Source organism: Chamaea fasciata, unplaced genomic scaffold (assembly GCF_029207755.1).
Source record: "Chamaea fasciata isolate MVZ Bird 193981 ecotype frontalis unplaced genomic scaffold, bChaFas1.0.hap1 SCAF_20, whole genome shotgun sequence".
Lineage (NCBI taxonomy): Eukaryota > Metazoa > Chordata > Aves > Passeriformes > Sylviidae > Chamaea > Chamaea fasciata.
Genome location: NW_027094105.1, coordinates 6215589 through 6232187, shown reverse-complemented (window position 1 = coordinate 6232187; position 16599 = coordinate 6215589). Strand labels below are relative to the sequence as shown.

The 16599-nt window shown below is 41.3% G+C and overlaps 1 protein-coding gene across 12 annotated transcripts in view; it reads left to right on the top strand.

Annotated features, from left to right (window-relative positions):
* FNBP1 (formin binding protein 1) overlaps nucleotides 1-16599 on the top strand; it is an 89269-nt gene that overhangs the window by 29591 nt on the left and 43079 nt on the right. For all 12 annotated transcript variants that reach the window (XM_066201503.1, XM_066201500.1, XM_066201497.1 and 9 more), the window contains exons 3-4: nucleotides 4585-4641; nucleotides 7149-7296. In XM_066201503.1, the coding sequence (XP_066057600.1) occupies nucleotides 4585-4641; nucleotides 7149-7296 (205 nt within the window). The remainder of the gene's footprint in view (nucleotides 1-4584; nucleotides 4642-7148; nucleotides 7297-16599) is intronic.

The following is a 16599-nucleotide window of genomic DNA, read 5'->3' as shown; positions in this document are numbered from 1 at the left end:
AGAGATTGGAAAGTAAAGGTTAATATAAGATCCTGTTGTATTATATCTGCTAGTAATCATATGTTTTGCAAAAAGAGAGGTTATTGAGGTGGTGCAGCAGCACACTAGGGCTTACTCACAGTTTATGCATGATTAATGGCTCAGGCTTTGAGGACAGCACTGTAATGTTTTCCATGAAATTGGGGCTGCTGTGCAAAAATGCTGAAGGGTTTAAGAATTCAACAGAATAATGATCATTTGTTAGGCAAAGTTTAGGTTTTCTTTTACTAAGACAGGCCCTTTTTGAGCATGCGTGGGGAGGAGCTGCAGGTCAGAAAGTCAGCCCCAGCCCTTGGTAATTTTTCCTATGCAGTTAAGAAGGTTAAAGCCTGAGATTTGAATTACAGTTTTATAATCTTTGGAGGTGTCTCCTGATCAGAGCAGAGATCTTTGTGAATTAATGTCAAATAATTCCTGCTAGGTACTTTCTACATGTTTGACTGTGGACAGAGGTGAGTGTGTGTGAATCAGACACAGAAAAAGTCTTCCTTGGAGTCAGCTCCTGGGGAAGAGGTGCTAAGAACCCTCCCCCAGTAGTAGATATCACCTTGCTTTCCCCTGTAAGGTAGAAAAAATTGAGAAGTGATCAGGGGTAAGAAGGGAGTAAAGCACACTGGGGGTCCTGCTGCTGCCTGTAGGACATTGTTGGCAGCCACTAGTGACCAGTGCTAGACTGGAAGTGCTGGAGTTAACTGGGAGGGGGAGAGCAGGAATAATTATTCCTGACTCCTCCAGTAAACTCACCTTTTATTTGCATGGTGATAATAAAAATCTTGAGAGCTCTTTCCATCTTATCAAGTTTTAAAGAGATGGTATCTGAGTTTTCAGCTGATCTGTGTATCTAACACAGTGTCTATTAAAAAAAAAAAAAAAAAACCAAACAAAAAAAAACCACCCAGAATTTGCTTGTGTTTGAGTGGATTTGAGATGCACAATGGTCTGTGATTTATGAGGAGCTGGAAGTAGATAAATCCCTGCCTTGATGGTTGTGTGCTCTCCCAGGGGAATGCCAAGAGGGTTCCCCGGGGTTTCTGCTACAGACAAGCAGGAAATAGAAAATGACTCGTTCAGGACCAAATTGCTCACATCCTATGGAGAGGAGCAGAGATTGAATTACAGAGGCAAAATGAGCTGGAGCAAAGAGAATATGACTGGACTGGGAAAACCCAGCAGAGTATCTGGGTGAGCTGGCCTGTCTTAGGAACAATCCTGCACTAGACTCACTGGAGTATTCAAGATGACAAATTCCAGGTGTAAAGAGCTTAATTATTAAAATAAACACACACAAAAAAATGTAAATTGAAGATGAAAATGAAAAGATTGTTTTACCTGTGACCATGTAGAAACTATGAATTCATGAGCTTTATTTCTTATTCTGTCATAGACTTCCCAAAAAAACACAGTCAATTTGTTTCTTGCCTCTCTGTATTTTTTATGGTTTGAGGACAAATACATCTGTCCCCAAAGAGCTCTTAAACACAGGGCTGCTTGCAGGCATCTAAGAAGTTAGATGTATAAAAGAAAAAAAACAAAAATGTAGACTTGTCAACTGTTGAGGTAAAACAGTGCTGGACATTAAAAAAGAAAAATAAATCATGCATCTGCTTTTATTTAATAAGTGTCCTTAAGCCTGGTGCAAACCTTTTTTTGTCCCACATCCATTTGGTTTAAAAGGGCTGCATCACATCACTGCATGTCATAACATGCAGAAAATACTATTAAAAACGGACAGGTTAACTCAAGGTACTCCCATGGATGTAACTCGATTTTGTAGTGTAAGTAAAGCTGCTGTAATTTATTTCCTTCTGTGAAACTTGTATTTTCTGTTCCATTCCTGGGTTCCCTAACTAGCTATTTCTTCTCTCTGACAATCTACATCTCAGCCTGGTCATTTATTGAAGTTAAACTTTCTTCTATTTAAAAGTGTTTCTTTTTTTCGTCTTTATAATTGTGCAAATGTATATATAATATTTTAGGTTAGACCTACACACTGTTTACAATTAGCCCGGTGGTTTGAGAGCCCATTTCAGATGTGACATGGTTATTTTTCTTAATTGTTTTGCATTATATTTATTGAATCATTAAGCTAGGCTGGGAGTGAAGGGATGTAGAATGCTTATTTTAAGTATTTTAACTTCTATGGGACACTGATGTGCTGGATGCTGTGCTCCCTGTGCTGAGGTGGTGTGTCCTTGTCACTTCCCTTGCAGCACAGGCACTCAGAGCATCACAAAGGGTGTCAAAACCCCTTGCCTAATGCGATGATGGATAGATAGCCTCGAGGAAAATGTGTTGGGAAAAATGCTTCAGGTGTCAGGATAATCTGAGAATCAGAACCCCTGATGTCTGACATCTCTTTCGCTCACATTTGTCACCCAATTTGAAATAAGGGAGCAGAGAAATAAGCTGGAAAGGCAGAAGAAAATGAAGCAGAGTGGAAGGCAAATAAAAGCACTTGTAGAGATGGGTGGCCAGGGTAGAACAGAGTCTTTCCAGAGCTGGTGCTTTACTGCTGGTCTTTATTATGTGTTAGCTCCCTCTCTAATCGCTGTTAGCACTGAAGGTGTCACTGTCACTGCTCCCTGAGCTCCAGCCTGGGCAGTGCTGGTGGTGACCCTGCAGCAGGACATGCTGGACTCCAGCAATACTCCTGGACTCACTATCACTTGTGGGGCTTTTTGTGTGGACCCGGTTAAACCCCTACACCTGATTTTAAAAAAGAGGGAAAAAATTAGAGAAATTAAATGTATAGATTCAATTTGTGTGTTGTGTAAATTGCATAGAGGATAATTAAGTGTTTATAACCCAGATGCTAATCCATGGTAAGTGGTTTTTGTCTGTGAAAGCAGACTGTGGATTTTTTTTTTTTTTTTTTTGTCTCAGCTCTGTAGCATTTCTGCACCTTTAAAGACTCACAGGAAGCCAGTTGCTGTGTGTGTCAGAATTAATTGGGCAGCATGACAGTGCAGGGGGATGGAGTTTTTACTGTGTGAAAATGCATTATTACTGTAGCCTTCTGTGCTTGTTTTCTTGTGGTTTTTCCTTTCTCCTTCAAGCTGGTGCATGGAAGGAGGCATTCCCATGGCCTACAAAGGGTGCTGTAAGATTTATTTTCATCATGCAGAACAGTTTGCAGAACCCTTTCCATGCTGGTGTTTGGTGGAAGCTGCAGAACTAGAGAAGTTCGTTTTTTTTGGAGCATATTCTTGGAGAGAAGGCACAGACTGAGAGGGAGATACTCATTTGGATCCCTTCCAGTTGAGATACTTAAATTTTGAGGAACACATGTTTGTCTGTGCAAATCTGCCAGCGTTCTGGCTACTCCTCTGTTGGGGCAGATGCTCCTTAATTCCTCATGGAGAACAAAAGGAATAAGAAATGTGAGATGGGAGGCCCTGCTGTCTCCAAGTCAGCAATAAAACCAGCATCAGCAGGGAATGGGTTACACCTCTGAAAAAGCAGTTTCTTTACAACTTTGATGTATTCTGGGACTTCTCCAAAGAGTTTGGCATGGATAAGTTGATAAAACTCAGTCCTCCTTTGGGCTATGATTCCATCAATATTCCTTGTGTGCTGTTCTTCATTGCTGAAACAACCTTGTAAAACTAAACCAAATGGTTTCCCTTTTGCAATAGGGTGAGAGGCTGCCAGAGGGAAGAGAGTAATAGAGCTCAGTTTAGGACAGAGGGGCACTGAAAAGGCCTTGAAATTGCTCTGGGAGATTGGTCAGCTCTGTGGTGTGCACTGGTTAAAGGGTGTGCTGTGATGCTGATACCAGCAAAGTGCACTGAGGGGCAGGTGGGCAGCCCACCTTCACAAATCCCTGGATTTGCTGCTGATGAGAGGCTTGTGGGGCAATGAAAACCATACAATTACTGTCACATGTGCTCACAGCAAGGTTCAAGTTTCTTATTTGAGATACAATCACTCCAAGAGCATATTGGTGTTTTAAAATTAAATCAGTAGTTGGCTGGGGGATAATGAGATGCAATCATCTGTGCTAATTAGGATAATCAAATGTCACACTTCCCCCAGCATTAGCTGATAATCACAAAATGATCCCCCTTTTGCTATCTCAGTGCAGCTTCCCACAGCTTTATGAATTTTTTTTTTACCTTCTAATCATCCAGCAAAAGGCAGGCAAACCTGCCTGGCCAAGAATGTCATCGCCTGCTTCAGATCTGCCTTTCCTGGGATGACTCCTGCTCTAAAAGAACATCTCCTCTAGATCAGGTGAAGGAGATCTGTGCATCAGCAGAACCACAGCCCAGGTGTATTGACTTTCATGACCTTAATTTAGCAACTTCTTGGGTTCAGACTCTTCTGCTTAGTTGTAGTTACAGACTGGAGCACCGTGCAGCCCATTCTTAGGGTTGTTACTTCCGCACAATCAAAGCCTGATAATAGTAATGCTTCAGGAAAGGTGTCTGCTCACTGCAGATAAGAGCTCTAGCCTCACAGAATGTGTGTGCATCTCAAGATCATCGGTAAGCTTCAAAGAATATTTTAACATTTTATTTTATATATCTGTATTTTTAATTTTAGGAATCTTTCAAAGAAATACCAACCCAAGAAGAACTCCAAAGAGGAGGAAGAATACAGGTATGTTCATGATCCCCTGCTGGGTGAGTGTGCATTGTTGGAGGAATGGCAAAGTTTGGATCAGCACCTAGGATTTGATTTGTAAACCCAAGATTGTAAACTCAAGTGTAAGACTATAGATGTCACAGATACAGAAACAGGCTTATGGGGTAGATACTGAGTAGTGGACTTGGCCTGTAACTACTCAGTTCCCTTATGTTGCAGTTTCTGGATGCCTGGGTTGGGGTTTTTGTTTCATTTTTTTAAATGTGCCTTAAAACCTTCAAGCCAGACTGATCCTGGCTCTTTGAAGTGAATGACCAAATTCATATCTGCTTTCAGCAGGAGCAGGAACAGTTGTTAATTTTAGCATGAAACTCAAGCACTCCGTGTAAGTATTAAATTACTCCAACAGGCTGACAACACAGATTAGTAACTTACAAAAGGGGTAATGTTCTAACACCACAGTGGTTCCTGCAGAGCAGGATGGAGGATGAAGTTTGTACTCCCAGTATCCTAGGGCTTGCTGCTGTTGAAGGATGTGGCACAGCCTCACCTGTCTGCTTTGAGTCCCCTGCTCAGACTTGTATCCATGGCAGGGGATTGATGTTGTGCTTGCAGGCAGCAACAGAGAGCTCAGCTCCTTCTCTGAGCAACAAGGTCCAGGTGATGAGACACCACAGAACACTCCTGCCCTTGGGGAGAGTAAAGATATTCTTTAAGGAGAACTTTCTAGAAGATGAGCTTCCCAACAGACTCAAAACCAGAGCGAGCCCCTTTCCCCTTAGAGCACAATGACCCTGGAGTTTCTCAACGTCAGTGTTTTGTAACGCAGCTCTGAAGGAAGGCATGGCAGGGGCTGACCCTCAGCCTGGTGTTTCAGGAGCCTGCTCCGCCTCTGGAGAGCCCAGCAGCAGCCTCAAACCCTTGACTTTGTAATTTGACATGTTTCAAAAGAGTTTGGGTATGGGTCCAACTGGATGATTATATTAATACAGATTTTTGGGTCAGCCCCCCAAGCTGCTCGATGCAGCTACTCCAGTGGCTTGTGTAACAGAGATAACAGCCTTTTTGCTTGCTTTTTCATTTATTTTTAGTAACATTGTTTGGGAATCAGTTATTTATGCCATTGTTTCCTGAGATACTGGTATTTACACAAGGAAGATTATGTTACCAGCACAGAGGCTGTTTTGGTCTGTACCAGGATTAGGAATAAATCTGCCTTTGGATAGCTCTACCATAAATGGGTATTTTCAGTTTACTACAATGGGTTTTGACACATCCTTCATTGCTGAAAAAGGATATTGGAGTTAAATGATTCTATGTGATGTGGCACAGAAGATCCTGTGTATCCTTTGCCCTTTATAAATACAGTGTTCACCTCAGTGTAGTTACTCCATGTCTCAAAACAATGTCTGGGGATTTGTCATGTGACCTTTGGGTGCCTCAGATGCTGCTTGGAGACAACCTGGCTAACAATCAGCTTTTTCAAGCTCACTGTCAGTCTCTCTCTTTTATACTTTGGGATTTTTTTTGCAACTTGGATTTCTCTCATTTCACGTCTTGACTGTGGATGTTTCTGCTTGTAATGGATTGGTTTTAGTCCCTTTTTTAGTTTCTCCTGGTTTTATTTTCATCTGATGCCTTTTTCATCCCTATTTGTACCACTCCATTCTACTTCCTCTAAATATCTCCATCTTTGCTTTGATTTTTCACCTTTAGGTGATGATCAGTGCAGGCCACTACTATTTTACAATTATAATTATAATAATGATGACAATAATAACAATAACAATAGTTTTTCTAGTGTAGTAGTGTCTTGCTGCTGGTTTCCAGCTGCCCAGCATGGCCAGCTGGGGTATTTAAATGCAGCTCTGTTGGCACTGGGCTGAATATACCAGTGACACAATCTGCTGTTTCAAAATTTGTGTGCACGGATGTTTCTTCTTTTCAATAATACATGGAATGCTGTATGGGAGATTATTTAATATGAAAAAATGAACCTTATGATGGAAGGTACTAAAAAATATGGGTTAACAATGGACACCTGGTTAATAAACTCTCTACTTATTTGAAAACTTTATAAACTCTATCTGATTTAAATCAAATTTACATTATGAAAAACTTTCTTTTCTAGGCTGTGCTGGCCAAAATTTTGCTTGCTTAGACAGGATTTTGCCAGGTAGGATATACTGATGACTCTGCACTGAGTTGTAGGACTTGAAAGAGTATAATAGAAATGTTTGGTGAGTAGAGATTAGAAAACTGAAGCCCCAGAGCTGTGCTGATAAAGAACATGGCACTCTAAAGTGGTGATACTTTAAGCGCTGGTGTCAAACTGTCTAAATTGAGATAGATTTATCAGACAACTGTCAATGCGTGGGACAGGCTTCCTTTGAAGAAATTCCTTCCAGTGAATCTGTGCTAATTTATAGCAAAGCTAAATGTTTAAGGAGGATCCCACCTCCCTTCGCAATCTGTCTGAAAAGAAAGGGACTAAAAGCAAAATGCATTTCTATCCTTTGCAGGTACACATCAACTAGAGCCTTCCTAGCCACTTTAAATGAAATGAATGACTATGCTGGACAGCACGAGGTCATTTCAGAGAACATGACCTCTCTGATCACTGGAGAGTTAACACGCTACGTGCAGGAGCTGAAACAGGAGAGGAAATCGGTAATCGATGCTTTTTTATTTATTATTCACAATGAATTGCTATTGAAGACAGCTAATTAGTGGTAGTGGAGTTCAATGTTAAGTGAGATTTATTTGTAGTTAAAAAAGATGAGCTGTGCTAATGAACCAAGCATTAAAGAAGTGGGTTATGTGCCCTGGCCAAGTCGCTGAACCGTTGGAATCAAATGTTATAAAATCAGACAGCAATGCCTGCAGGAGAATCCCTGCTAAATAAGGCTAGAGACCCATCTGTGCTTAAGGCTCTGTTAGCCAAAAGCTTGCCTAGGGAAGAGTCCAGCAGCACGGTGTAAAGGCTGAAATGACCAGAGGAACTGATGTGCTGAGGCTGATTGAGGCAATTGTGTGGATTTTGATTCACATTTTTGTGCTTCTCAGTTAGATCTGGTCAACGGGACTGTGTAAAAATAAGAAATAGGGGGGTTGTCTTGTTTGGTGAAGGTGGGGAAATGTGACTTTCAACCTGTTGTCCTTCAAGACTAGTAGAATTAATAGCTTTATGTTACTGCTCTGTTTCACCTACTACTTCATGTGCCTGCTACAGGGAATGTTCAAAGCTGATTAATTTGCACATCACCAGCTCTGAAAAATGGGTAGTTGAGATGTGATTTCCTTCCTTGCCTTGAACCCTTTTATGTCCTGGATGTGTGAGCATAGAGGAAGCATTCTAAGCACTGCAAATACTCACAGAGCAGGTAGAAAATGACTAAGCAAAGTGCAAAGGGAGCATCAGGGCGTTATATTTCATTTCCAAACTGTTGGTCTATTTTGGAAAGTGCAAAAAATACTCCTGCAGAACTTAGACATTTATAAATAGTCCCACTAAACACTAAGCATGTGTTGAGGTGCTGTGTGGGACCAGAGCCCTGGAAATCACCACCTTTTCCTAAGTATAGCATTAGAATGATAATTCTGTCAACAGAGGAAAAGAATATATAGACATAACTTTAATCTGCAGAATGGTGTGTAATCTTTCAGGGGCAGCATGAAAGGATGTTTTACATATAGCTGTGATGAGAATGTTTTCTCAGCCCCTCTGTGACCTTGTATCCAGCATGGATCTGTGCAAAAAGGAGGAAAAAAATAAGAAAAAGGCAGCATTCTAGTATGGCATTTTTCTGTCATCTCTAATGGTTTTACCTATTTTTTCAATTACATGGGTATATAAGTTGATTGGAATATCTATTGGACATTTTAAGTACCATGGAAGAGGGCTTGCAGTATTTCTTGTAAAGAATTTGAGCAGTAACTATTGGCTTTTTTTGTTTGTAAACTTTTCTAGTAAACATGGCTCATTTAAGTAATGGATGAATGACAGGACAATTAGTTTAATATTGACCTAGTGATAAGAACATGGGAACAGCAAAAAGCAGTTGAGTCTATTTACCTGCTGTTGCTGATAATTGTTGGCCTTTAACAAAAAACAGTTGTCACAGTTTGTTTGTTCTTGCAACATAAATAGAAGCTTTTATGAATTAGAAATCCTTGTCTGGTTCCTGTAGATTTCTCGTTTATGAGAAAATGGTGTTGAAAAGGAAACTGTTCCCGCCCTCAGGCATTTTTCGTACACAGCCTCTCATTTCATCCTGTAAAAGCATTGATCCTGCTGAGATCTACAGGAGGGAAGGGTGGTTGTTGTGTAAATATCACAGAGAGCTGCAGCTTAGGCAAAACCTTTTATGATATCAATTAATGAATGACTTGGTATTTCCAGAAATCTTGTTGGCAGAATTCTCGTGCTCACTGCTTGTTCTGCCATCAGCTGCTGTGCTCCAGATCCAAAGAATCATTTGAATGAGCCACTCCTGGGGCTGGGTCCATGTGTAGGAGTTGGAGACCCACATTCTTGTCCACTGAGTCTTGAATTAAGTCATTCAGGTGTCCAAATACCTGTAAAATGGTACAAATTTCCAGTGATTAGCATGGCTGTGGTAGATAAACACCTTTGCTTTTTTGGTTGTACTTACCCACTTGAAAGATGGAAATGACACACAGAGGTGTCGTAACAATAAATGTGTGAAAGATGAACTCAAGTCCAGCAGAAAGTGGTCAGGCAAATCAAAATGGGGTTGGAAGGGACCTTAGAGCTCATCCCATTCTCCCCCTGCCATGGGCAGGGATAACTTGACCAGGCTGCTCCAAAACTCTGTCCAACCTGGCCTCGAACACTTGCAGGGATAGGGCAGCCCCAGCTTCTCTGGGCAGCCTGTGCTGGGGCCTCAGCACCCTCTCAAGGAACAATTTTTTTTCAAAAATCTCTAAATACAGCTTCTGTTTCCAAAGGAAACCTCTTTGATGCACGAGAGTGTTTGCTGGAGTCATGGGCAATGAGTGTGGCTGGTGATCTTTAAACATGTGGGGGTGGTGCCTGCCTGCTCTGCTCTGTTTTCATGCTCATTTAGCTCTATTGATTCAAGTGGAATTACACCAGCAGATGATCAGGGTCACACAGTAATTAATCACTTCTTGGGTTTTCCTTGACGAGTGCAAGCCCCTGGCCTGTAAGCAGAGCAGAACTGATACTGTATCATGCCTTACATTGGATTTATGCTGGATAAAATTCATTCGGCACGCAAATTGTACATATATTGTGTTTGTCTGGCTCTCTGAAAGGTGTGCTTAATGGCTGCTTATGTCATGTTTTGTCTATAAAAGACAGTTGCTAGTGGTGAAAATAAGGAAAGAAGCAACTAATCAAAACCAGGCAGGACAAGTGTGCAGGTTGAGCAAGTGGAATGATGTGCAAGGTGCTTTTGTTCAAAAGACAGAGAACTCCTTTTTCCTCTGATCTGATTCAGAGTTTGGGAGCGTTCTGGGTTACCTTTACATTTTTTCAGATCCTGTGCTTTGTTGCATGATGGCTTTTTGACCATGAGAAAGTGGTTACAAAAAATCAGGCAAAGGCTCCTTGTGTGCAACTTGAATGCCTTTAGTAACAAAGGTGAATCAATGACTATATCATATTACACATTCCTCTTCCATAGCATTACTCTCAATGTTGTCACTGTACCAAATGAGTTGTTTTGCCCTCGCAGTCACTGAAGTCAGGTACACACCCTGTGCCTGCTTTTCACACAGTGAGAGGGAGAACTCCTCGTGTTGTTTCAGTTCTTCCCAGGTGCCCAGTGAAGTGAAACTCTTTATAGTGCACTTCCTCACTTGAACTTCTTCTTGTATTCTCTTGATCTTACTGTGTCCATGCTCTCCCAGGAGAAATTCTCAACCTCAAGGTCCTTGTTAGCTGCCTAAAAGCTCAAATTTCAGTTCTGTGTTGTGTGAAGGGCATGCCCCATCCATCTTTCTCTTGAGATTTTTGAGGTTAGATGCCTGTGAATGAATTCCCCTTTGCTGTTGGGAGATGTCATCAAGTCACACAAATGAGGTGGGAATCACCTCTGAGTGGCTTAAGGAAAGAACTTGCTTCTGCAGTCGTGCTTCATGTTACCCCAATGTCACCAAAGCCTTACTTTGGGGTAGCTCTCAAAGGGGTCAAGTTTGAGCTAGAGGACCTGCAGTATTACAAAATTGGGTCTTAATCCTTGTCCATCTTGGACAAAAGGAAAGGTGGTGATCCTGTCATGTCAGGAGGAGTGTTTGGACTTTACTTCACAAGCACTGATATGTAATACACTTCTAGGTTGGAAATGTACTGAGCCAACCATTGAAATTTTCTGTTTGTTGGCTTATTTTTTTACCCTTAAGGCTTCACAGGACATAGCTTGATTTATAGATCCAGCTATGGCTGAGGAAACCCTTCAATTCTGTAATTTGGATAGAAATTCAAGAATTATTTCCTGGGGCCATTCTGATCTAGATCTCTGGTCACAAACTAGTTCTGACTCACGGCCTCCTCTGGCAGCAGCTGCTCTGTGTAGCCATTGCTCATGGCAGCTTTGCTAAAAATGTATTTGGGAGTCATGAACTATCCCTCTTATTACTGCTGCTGCTCTCACCTCTACCTCCACCTCCCCTTGGGGCTGGACTGGCTCCATACAGTCAAGTAGAAGCCAAGGGCTTTGCTACAGCCTGAACTGGTGCAGCACTGGGATTCTGTGGTTGGGAGAGAATTTACCTGATGTCAATACATTCCATTTTGTGCGGGGATAGAAGGGGAACAGGGAATGAATGAATCCTTATGGCTACCATGGGGGCAAAACAGGTCTGGTTCTTTATGGTGCAGCATGTGCACCCTCCTTGTGTGCATTCATCCAGGGGGTGCCTGTCAGAAGACTTTCTGTTTCTTGTAGGCTCTCAGGTGTTGATGAAAAGTAAATAATTGGAGGAATTCTGTCACGTTCACTCATTCTGAATAGTGCCCTGTTCTGCAAATAGTCCTGTGGTTTTTCCGGAGGATTCCTCCCGGCGTGGAGCAGGCGTGAGGCAGGATGGCAGCACACGGCCCTGTCAGGAGCACAATGGATTTTTCCATGTTGCATTTTGGATGTGCCTCAAGATCCGTGTGTGTTTGGAGCACAGCTGTGCTTTGTGCTGCAGGGGCACAGAGAGACATTGCTGCCTTCCACAAGTGACAAACCAATGGCCAAGTGAGGAAGAGGAAAAGAGTGAAAGTGAAAGGAAGTGATTTGCCAAGCTTCAAACTTCAGATTGATGCAATTTAAACCGAGCTTTCCCCACCTCTTATTTTGTGACTAACCCACTTCCAGCTCGTTGCCCTATGAATGAAGGTCTTAGTTTGAATCTAAATATGAAGGTATTTATGGGAGATTATGTTGTGCTTGATAAGTGCACTGCACAGCAGTCCTACCCTAGATATTCATCCTCTTTCTTACAAGGTATTTGAACTGTATTTTGTTTAATTGTACCAGCAAAGTGTTAAGTGGTAATTATTAAAAAAAATTAAGAATGCAGAAAATTATTTAGGAAAGATCATAATGAATTCTATGTGTTCTTAGAGAGTATTCGTTGGTTTTTAGCAAATTATGGACTGTAAATACAATGAAGTTGTGTTAAATATTGGTGTTTTATCATGGAATGGTGCTGTGAAGGGCTGTTCCATGAGGGGGAAAAGCAAGTGCTTATTATGGAAGTTTTCAAAGCATTTTTGTGTGGGAAACTAATACTAATATCCCATCCAACTGAAAGGTATAATGTGACCTTTGGATTTAGTGGGATTCAAAGTTGAGACCACTGAACTTCATATCCTGCTCTTCCCAGTTTTGAATGGGTGCATTGAACTATGAAATGATAGTCCAAATAAATAAATTGGCTTCTGTTTACCACATGAAGGACTCAGATTGGGAAAACAAAATCTGTTTACTAACAAATGCAGTTCCATTTTCTGTGAATTAGCCCGAATATTGCTCTGCACAGCAAGAACCCTTTAGAGGGACAAGATGAGAGATGCCTTCTATGAACAGTAACATTTCCTGCTCAGTGCATGACTGAGAGATGCCTGAGGGTGAGAGGGTTGAGCATTGGCCATAGATGTACTTTTCCCTTTGTGTTCTGCCTGTACAGCCACAGAGATTGGCCTGAAAAGAGAGAGCAATGATAAAGCCAGATGAGTAGTGCATATGTTAGCTGTGGAGGATGGTGTTCATCCAAGCCTGTGGTACATGTGGCCACGTTCAGCTGGCATTTTAGCTGGCATTTAATATTTTATATATCTGATGCAGGTCTTGATACTTCTGTGTAGGTGAGTGTGTGCATGAAGGGTATGTGGAAACAACTAAAAGTATTTCCTTGCATGTTGAGGCATTAACTTGTACATCTTCTAGTTTTTGTAATGCAAGTCTTACACAGGAATGTCGCCTTTGAAATGGCATCTTTAATTTTGGATCAATGGAAGGAGAGCTTGTGACAAGGCTGGGAATGAGAAGAAGTGGAAGCTAGAGCAGCACGTTCCTCTGATTTCACTGAAGGATATAAAAACACAAGCAACTTTTCACACCATAGTTTTTAGTAGCAATGATGAATCTCCATTTGAAAAGCCCTAGGTTTGCTTTTGTGGAGCACTTGGGCACAGGTGAGCTTTTAAGGACAAGATTATTTCCTAGAGATGGGTTGGAGGAGGGTACGTGATCTCCCATCAGCCTGTGACACCTGTGTGCTCACTGATTCCAGGGCCTGCTGGCCTTGCTGCCCTGAAGGCAGATGGTTCAGCAGGACCTCTCCAAGAGCTGGCCAGTGCAGCAGAATGTTCCTGAGGAACCCTTTGCTCTGCTGCCATGAAGTTGGACTGGAAGCTGCAGGATTGTCTCTGTGCCTGAGAAGAAGTTCTGAGTTCTAGTTCCCAATATAATGATTTTATCTGTCATACGTAGCATGAAAATGACAAATTACCATAAATGTTACTGCCACAGTGTCTTTTAGGTTTGTGCCAATCACCAGGGAGTCACAGAATGGTTTGGTTTGGAAGAGACCTTAAAGATGATCTCATTCCAACTCCCTGCCCAAGGCAGGGACACTTTCCCCTGGCCCAGGTTGCGCCAAACCCCATCCATCTTTCTGTTGTTACAGCTCAGTAACAACAGGGGCAGCTATTTCAGGTTGTCATGTGCAGCTGATCTGGAATTTGAAGCCTGGGAAGCTTTGGTCCATAGTGCTTATTAAATGGAATTTCTTTGGAATGCACCTCAGGAGCAGATACTTCAATCAAATTAAGTTCAACCTTGAACAGATATTTGTATAACTTGTTCCAGGCTTGACGAAGTTGATAAGTACATGTTAAGAATAATTTCCTATGGATATTGCAAAGGAGGCCAGGGTTATGCACCAATAGTAAGTAGCTGATGAATATGTGTTAAAATGGTCATGAATTTCATGTTGACATTCACTGTCTTATGCTCCTCTTACTACAACTGAGAGAGATAAGACCTCAAGAACATGTTGCTATTTTTGGAAACAAAGATTTCTTTGGAGGAGACTGTTTCCTGTCTTTGCAGCCAGGAAAAGAAAAACATTTGACAAGGCTTTTTGCAAATGTTGCTGAGAAAATCGAGGAAAAAATAGTGTTCTCTTATTTCCGTCTCTGGTGTGCTTTAATCACTAGCCATTATTTTAGAAATCACTTGTAACAAAAATGGAGATAAGAGTTTGAATTGGAGGATGAAGTACTGTATTTATATTTATTATCAGTGTGAGCTGGGAGTACTTGTTACAGAAGCCAAAGGTAACTATTTTGTCCGTCTGTTATATTATCTCATATGTAAATAGAAAAGAAAATTAAGCAACCCTGCCTTAGATTTTTTTTTGAAAATTCTTGAAAAGGATGTTGTCAAATGAACCATATGCTATGCATATAAATTAAGGATTTTTTTGATTATTTCTAATACAAACACGTTATAGACGTACAAGTCTTAAGTTTAACTGTGCAATCAACTCCTGTTTGTTAAAGAAAAACAAGGCAGTCTTATTAGAGCCTTTTTTTAATAAGGTTTCACACAATCAGTTTATAAAGAGTCTAAGCAGCCCTGTTGTCATACTGATAATCTACATGTTTCAGGCAATTCTTTCATTTAAAACTGCCCAGGAACTCCTCAGTAAAAAATACTGGAATGTGTTGTCCTTCATTAGATGCTTTTAGCAACATCTTTTCTCCTGCTCCTCACAAAAGGTCAGGGAAAAAAAAAAGATAAGATGCATCTTCTAACAAGCTGTTGTTGTCTGCTGGGTGAGCTCTAGGGCTGTGTAAACCCTCGTGCATACCAAGGAAGTTTTGCGAAAATATCCCGCTGCTCCTAATTGTGGCAGTGTTGGCAGGAACAGGCTCCGCATTGTGGGTCCCTCGCTCGCTGCTCCCGGGGTTTTGATCAACACGGGTGAAATCTGAGCCCAACAAAAGTCAATGAGAGGTTTGTCTTTGATTGCACAGCAGCCAGGATTGCTCCCCAGCTGTTCCAGACACAGGCAGCATCCTAAAGGAGGAGAGCACACCAATCCCGATGGCCGGATTTGCAAAGGGGAAAACTCGTTCCTTGAGCTGCAAGCTTTTTGGATATGACAAAAGCTTTTAAAAAGTTGAGTTGATCCACACTCCTCACACGAGCGACTTTAAACTCTGATAAAAGTATCTCAAGTTTTAACAACTGAATTTTGGAATTCCAGCAAGAATTTTTTCATGGAAAGGATTGGATTGGGCTGCACAGGGAGGTGGTGGAGTCACCATCCTTGGAAGTGTTTAGGGGAAGACTGGTACTCAGTTCTGCTGGAAATGATGATGGTTGGTCGTGAGCTGAGCTTGATCTTGGAAATATTTTTCCAAACTGATTCTGTGAACTCTCATGAGATCACCTAAAACCTGCATTATTGTGTTAATCCTGTGAGCTGGAGTGGATGGAGTTGTCCAGTCAAAACGTGGCCGTTGTGGATTGTTCGGAGCACCCTGGGACACAATGGGCTTTAACACGGGGAAAAAGGACAGTCGTGGTCATCTGTGGTTTGAGTTTGGGCAATGCTGCTGTGTTTTAAGCCATTTAGTTGGTTTAATATTTCAATAAAATATTGTTCAGGGAAATCTTAAAGTTGGCACAGTGTTTGCCAGCCAAAGACTTCAAAGTATGGGCTTCAAGGTGATTTAGGGAGGTTGACTTAATGAACACTAATCACCCCAAACTTTTCACTCTACTGTATTTCTAATCTGTTCTTAGAATTCTGTGGATATGGGTCTGGAGGGAATCATGGCATGTGAGCCACCAACACTGCTGCTAATGTCTCACTGGCACACTTGAGGTGTGATTTATTAATTGAATATCTTGCTCATATTCTGTTGTTTTTTTGTTTGTTTGTTTTTTTAACAGCCAGATTGGGGGCATTAGTTTTGGCATTAAGTTTGTGGAGGGGAAAGCAATGTTGTATCGATTACTCTAAATTCATCATTGTGTGTTGCTGAAATGTGTGTGACTAAGAGTGGTAGTTTTCCACAGGATTTGCTAAATGTTCAGGTATAGAATATCCAATTATTTAATTTGTTCAAAGAAATTTATTTAAATTAGAACTTGTATCTTGAAACCTTATCAAGGAAATAGTTGAGCTTAAGAGTTATTTTTGTTGGGGTTTTGGAGGGGAAGGAGGTGAAGGTAAAGGACATTTGTTGTTTAAGAGGATTGTAAAGGAAATGAGTTTGCAGAAGTTGAGGATAGTGCAGGGTTTGAGGAAACTGGAGGCTTCCTGTATGACTTTAGGCAGATCACTTGACCATAGTGCCTTGATTTTTCTTACCCATAAAATTGGGCCAGTGAAGAAATATAGATAGTTGGATGGTTCCACTTAGCTGCTGTGTGTAAAAATAAATTTTTGGAAGGCAGAAATTACTATTTGAGGGCA